This window comes from Pyrus communis, chromosome 7, assembly GCF_041283825.1.
Source record: "Pyrus communis isolate YQ-2024b chromosome 7, ASM4128382v1, whole genome shotgun sequence".
NCBI lineage: Eukaryota > Viridiplantae > Streptophyta > Magnoliopsida > Rosales > Rosaceae > Pyrus > Pyrus communis.
The window spans coordinates 26,373,107-26,379,427 of NC_142571.1; the positions used below are offsets into that span (position 1 = coordinate 26,373,107).

Below are 6,321 nucleotides of genomic sequence, written 5' to 3' on the forward strand. Positions count from 1 at the left end.
GACTTAATGCCTGATCTTTTTGTTTGATGGAACTTCAGGTCTAATCATTTTTATTTGATGAGGATCAAGAAACTGCAGGTTCTGATCTGATCAAGGAACTTCGAGTCCAGTATGTACTCATCGTAACAAAAAAAAGTACAATAAATAAATTAAAGCAATAGGCGGTAATTCCAACCATAATGAATAAATTGCATTTAAGTAAATAAAGTTTGTGACAAGGGCTTTAATTCAGCACCATTCACATAAATCAAAACTTAAAGTAGTAGGCGGTAAAACCGTCCATGATAAATAAATTGATTTAAAGTAAATAGAACTTGTGAAAGGGTTTTAAACCTACACCAATTCACATAAATAACAAGAAGTATCATACCTCCTTTTATTTATTATTTTTCTTTCTTTTGTCAGCACTTATTCAAACCTTATTATTGTTACTTTTCTTATTCCTGTAGCATGGTGCCATGCACCAATAGAAACCATTTATATTATGTTGATCAAATTGTGTCATGCACTATTCAAATCCTTTTATATATATTTTTTTTTCTTATGTTGCAGTCAACATCCCTTTTTTTCTTCTTCATATGTGCCTTGCCATTCCATCAATCCCCCTTTTATATTATTTTTCTTCCTTCTCTGTCTCTGCCAGTCTAGAAACGCAGGGCCAGCTGGGTAGTAATGGAGGTTGCCCAAATTCAATTCAATCCAAAAGGCTACTAGAGACTGGCGTTGTTCTTGCATGACCCAGGGAACATGGCATCGTTAAACAAGAACCTCCTTACAGAGACATAGATGACAGTGGGATTGATGGAGGCACAAGAGAGGGAGGCATGTGTGGATTCATTCTTGCCATCACCATCTCAAACAACCAAGTATTCATGGGAGTTCTCAAGATCCGTAAAAAACAACGTGATCTGGGTTTCCAAGTCTGATGAGATTCTTCTGGATCTCTGGAAACCAGTTGTCAAGTACGAGTTTTCTCATCTCGTGACGACTTCATGTCGTAAATTTCAATTCTCACCGGAATTCGGTGGGGCGCTTCTGGCGCAGTGGGAGAGACGAAAAATGGACGTATCTTTTGTTCTGTAAGATTTTAGATGACTGAGGTGAGAGATGGATAGTGCTTCACCGGATTTATGGCGTTATGCTTTCCACTGACATGAGAGCTTTTCGTGCTGATAACGTGTTGTAAAATTGACGGTGTGTGTGCAGTGGAATAAATAAAATAAGACACAAAATTTACGAGGTTTCTCTACAGTCAGTGTGACTGGAGTACGTTCTCGGGCAGCAGTGATGCTTTCATTATAATTTGGAATAATAGGAGTACAAAGATAACTCTATGTATTCTCTCATCTCCTATTCCTCTCTTTCTTTTTCTGCTCAATATTGAAAGCATACGGAGTGCTCTATTTATAGAGCAACTCCAAGCACACATCTTTGACAATATAACTTCCTTCACCTCCCAAGTCAAGATTAATTTTATGGGCATTGAAAATCCACCCAACGTCTGCAGTTTCTATGTGGGCATTCAATACCCACTAGACTTTTCAACATACAATAGTTTTTAAAAAAAGTTTAGAGTTTAACTATAAAATCAATTGGCAATATGATGAGTAACTCAATTACTTATAAACACAAGTAAGGTTATTCCTCCCATCAATGTGAGATTCATTCTCAACATGCTCCCTCACGTGTTGCGAATTTTCAAGGCTAACACTTGGATAATACAAATTGGGTGATGTGAAGCACGTGTGGCCGCTAGGTTTCACACATAACTTGCTTTGATACTATGAAGAAAGTTAGGATTCCACTATAAAACCAATTGGTAATATGGGAAGTAGTGCAATTATATAGAAGCACATGCAAAGTCTCTCCTTCTATTTATGTGGAATTCATTCTCAACAATTTCGATGTTCCTTAACCACATACTTTACTCAATAGGGAATTTATAGACTACTTCAAGCACGAGCTACTAGAATTAATTTGGCTAGTGTATGAACTAGTTGGGTGTTTATAAAATTAGCTGGGTATTTTGTATTAGTAGTTGTACCTAATTAAGCAGCGCCTTGGATCCTTGTGTATCATCCTGTTACCATCAAAGCAATACATATATCAACAATATCATCTCACAGCATAAACGCTCTCACTTCAAGACTCTCGAACTCCCACTTGGTTTTGATGACGTGGCATTACAGTTACAATAAACCTTTTAGGGCTATAAAATAAGATTTACCACTTCCCCTTCTTGTATAATATATTGTTTCGGCTATATTTTTGGCTAGCTAAGCTAAGCTCTTATAGCCATATAGTTCTTCCTTCAGTTATCACTCTCATCAAACTCTCTGATGGAAGCCAAAGCTGCGGGTTACACCCGAGACGGCACGGTCGATCTCCAGGGACGCCCTGTTCATGCCTCCAAGACTGGAAAATGGAAAGCTTGTTCTTTCCTTGTTGGTAATTTATCATAACAATTTCATGCTTAATTTATACAAAAATATCATTAATTAATTTGTTACTCCCAAATCTTAAATAAGTTTGTTAAGTGCAATCTTTCAGGATACGAAGCATTTGAGAGGATGGCCTTCTATGGAATTGCTTCCAATTTGGTGAATTACTTGACCACCCAACTTCATGAAGACACAGTTTCTTCAGTCAGGAATGTCAATAATTGGTCTGGAGCAATATGGATGACACCGATTCTTGGGGCTTACATAGCTGACTCTTACTTGGGTCGTTTCTGGACTTTCACTTTCTCCTCCCTCATTTACGTCATGGTAAATTCATATTAATACTTATCTACTTTAAGAAAGTTTATTCTGCATGTGGTCGTTTTAATCCGGTAGTTACGGTACCGAATTTGACCTCCCATCCTTTACGTAATTTAGATTAGAATTATCACTTGTAACAAAATAAATAAAAATTATTTTGATCTAAGAAATTTCAACGTTTTATATTCTACTTCAATAAATTTGTTTCTTGACTATGGTTAAGGTGACGACTGTTCCACAAACTTTAGAGTTACGTTAAGAAGACTACACCATCTTTCTAGAGCATATTTTATTAAGGCTAATAAGATTTCTTCTTTTCCCTTGTGGGACCGATGCATGGCTCATTTGATTACTAATCTCATTTCTCAACATCCTAATGATTTGCATTAACCTCATATATATATATATATATATATATATATGATAAATTATAAAAATACAGATAATATATGTGGAGATAATATTCTGTTTTATTAATGCTTCCAACGTTGATGGAAACTGTACTACCAACCGACAGAAAAAGGATATGAAATTATTTGTATTCATCAGTAAAAACACCAAACTTGGTACCTCGATGGCTTAAAGACGACAACCAACATGTAAAACAACATTAATTTGTAGAATTATTTGAACACAGGGAATGATGCTGCTGACAATGGCTGTTTCACTCAAAAGCTTCAAACCAGGCTGCACCAATGGCGTTTGCAACAAGGCCTCCACTTCACAGATTGCATTCTTCTACATTTCTCTCTACACCATAGCAATAGGTTCTGGAGGGACAAAACCCAACATATCCACCTTTGGGGCCGACCAATTTGACGATTTTGACCCCTATGAGAAACAGCTCAAGGCCTCATTTTTCAACTGGTGGATGTTCAGCTCTTTCTTGGGTGCCCTGGTTGCAACTCTTGGCCTTGTTTATATTCAGGAAAACTTGGGGTGGGGGTTAGGGTATGGCATCCCCACAGTCGGTCTCGTGTTATCCTTGTTCATCTTTTATTTTGGAACCCCAATGTATAGGCACAAAGTTAGTAAGACCAAAAGCCCTGCAAGAGATTTCATTCAAGTTCCCATTGCTGCCTATAAAAATAGAAATCTTCAGCTCCCTAGCAACCCATCTGAGCTTCATGAGTTTGAACCACAATATTACGTTAATAGTGGAAAACGCCAGATGTACCACACTCCAATTTTTAGGTAAGCTATCTAATCAATACTATTATTATCAGTTCATAATTACTTATGGGACGCGGGATGCAATTTCGTTTTGATTTTTTTTTCCTTTTTTTTCTGTTCTTTTTTTTTTTTTTTTTGAAAAAAAGGTTAGAAACTGAAAACTTGTTTGATAATCAATTTTAGTTTGTGAAAAAACTAAAGTTGATTTCAAAATCAAGCTAAATTTTGAAAACTCACAAAATTGGCTTTCAACTTTCCCTTTTTTTTTTTTTTTTTTAAATAAAAAAAACTAAAATCTAAAGACTAAAATAGTCATGGAACGGGTCCTAATTTACTGCTTTAATTGTAAATTGTGAAGTAATTGTAGCTTGGGAAAAAAAGTTACCCTTTTTCCATCTGGTATGGAATATTCTAAGGACATAGATATCAATTAGATTCAGACCCCATATCGATTCTGTAGCCTTTCCTACAAGTTTAAAGCTCTACATTGATGGAATGAACAAACGTGAAGGGGGGACCGGCCGCCCACCAATTTTACGTGCATATATAACTTGGTGGTTTTCTGTGACATTTTTCTAGCCGTTCCTTCTTATAAATTTTCCTATGTACACTGTTCATAACACTACTTTTGTAGTATCTTTCTTCGAATGGTCACAATCTCTCCTAGTCAAGTTGTTTCATGTATGGAATGGCATCATGGTATCCACCAATAATTGTCTCAAAGACTTAAACCCAAACAAAACCTCACAACTCCTCTCATTAGCATTTGGGACAAGAAATATCTAGAAAAAAATTTATGTAAGATAGTTTGATATATTATGTTATTAATTGGACGAATTAATTCTTGTTTGAATAGGTTTTTGGACAAGGCTGCGGTAAAAGATGACGACAACACAGACGTCTCAATTAGGGCACCATGCACTGTGACTCAGGTTGAAGGAACAAAGCTTGTTGTAGGAATGGCCATGATATGGCTTGTCACACTAATTCCTAGCACCATTTGGGCACAAATCAACACTCTTTTTGTCAAACAAGGTACCACCCTCGACCGAAGCTTAGGCGGACACTTCCGAATCCCTGCAGCCTCCTTGGGGAGCTTTGTGACCCTCTCAATGCTTCTTTCGGTGCCTCTGTACGACCGTTACTTTGTGCCACTTGTACGTGCTAGAACTAAAAACCCTAGGGGAATCACACTTCTCCAAAGGCTTGGCATTGGATTCGTGATACAAGTTATAGCCATCGCAGTTGCTTATGCTGTGGAAGTTCGGAGAATGTGTGTGATTAGAGTGCACCATGTCAACGGGCCTAAAGAAATAGTACCCATGAGCATTTTTTGGTTGCTGCCCCAGTATGTGCTCCTAGGGATAGCTGATGTTTTCAATGCAATTGGGTTATTAGAGTTTTTCTATGATCAGTCTCCGGAGGACATGCAGAGTCTTGGGACAACTTTTTTCACAAGTGGGATTGGGGTTGGTAACTTCTTGAATAGCTTTCTGGTAACTATGGTGGATAAAATTACCAGGAGGAATGGGGGTAAAAGTTGGATTGCGAATAACTTGAATGACTGTCACTTGGATTATTACTACGGATTTCTTATGGTCATATCTATTCTCAACTTAGGGGCATTTTTGTGGGCATCTTGCAAATACTTTTACAAAAGGGAGTCTGTGGAAGTGGAGGAGGGTTGCGTACTTAAGATGGTGGAGGGTACAGCAATTCCCACTCCTCCACTTGGACTACAAGTCTAAAGAAGGTTAGAATGTTTGGTGCATGTATATTGACTACCGTACGTTGTAATATGGATTATGGTTAGTCCACTTTTATTTGCCAATATGTAAACTTTTTTACTTTCGATCTTTAGTTTATATTACATCATGTGGATTATGCTTCTCTTTTTCTTTTTTCACTTTTAGCTATAAGAAGAATCAAACATGATAAATTATATAATAGTCATGTAATCTTATTATTCTCTTTAAATTATTACACGTAAATTTATTTATTTTTAATTAAACATATAATAAATATATCGTTGTTAGAATATGTGACATGGTATATATATTCATAATAAAAATTCTGAAATGATCAAATTACAATAAGCTAGTGGGCAAACAACTTTCTCTTTCGTTTGGTCAATAATTCCTCGGCCTTTTATTATTATTATTATTAAGGGAGGGCAACCGTTCAAAACTATTATAATAATTTAGGGGATGGAGAAAGTTTTCAAACTCAAAACGTATAGATAGAAACTTAACATCCCATCCACGAAGATATTGGACCACATACAATAATTTCTCGAGCAGAAGGAAGATTCAATGATCTCAATGGTAACACAAAGAACTAATAGCACTTCAAGGCATTACTTAAACCACTACTTACCACTCCCAGT

At 36.5% G+C, this 6,321-nt stretch overlaps 1 protein-coding gene across 1 annotated transcript; it reads left to right on the top strand.

Annotated features, from left to right (window-relative positions):
- Nucleotides 1-2,062: 2,062 nt before the first annotated feature.
- LOC137735107 (protein NRT1/ PTR FAMILY 5.1) lies at nucleotides 2,063-5,825 on the top strand. The gene is made up of 4 exons (XM_068474484.2): nucleotides 2,063-2,448; nucleotides 2,551-2,768; nucleotides 3,400-3,956; nucleotides 4,792-5,825. The coding sequence occupies exons 1-4, from the start codon at nucleotides 2,340-2,342 to the stop codon at nucleotides 5,681-5,683; spliced, it is 1,776 nt and encodes a 591-aa protein (XP_068330585.2). The 5' UTR covers nucleotides 2,063-2,339; the 3' UTR covers nucleotides 5,684-5,825.
- The last annotated feature ends 496 nt before the right edge of the window (nucleotides 5,826-6,321 follow it).

Excerpts from the sequence above, each read along its gene's own strand:
- LOC137735107 (XM_068474484.2), top strand. The coding sequence starts at position 2,340 with ATGGAAGCCAAAGCTGCGGGTTACACCCGAGACGGCACGGTCGATCTC. Across the intron at positions 2,449-2,550 it reads AGCTTGTTCTTTCCTTGTTG|GATACGAAGCATTTGAGAGG; the intron begins GTAATTTATCAT and ends GCAATCTTTCAG. Across the intron at positions 2,769-3,399 it reads CCTCCCTCATTTACGTCATG|GGAATGATGCTGCTGACAAT; the intron begins GTAAATTCATAT and ends ATTTGAACACAG.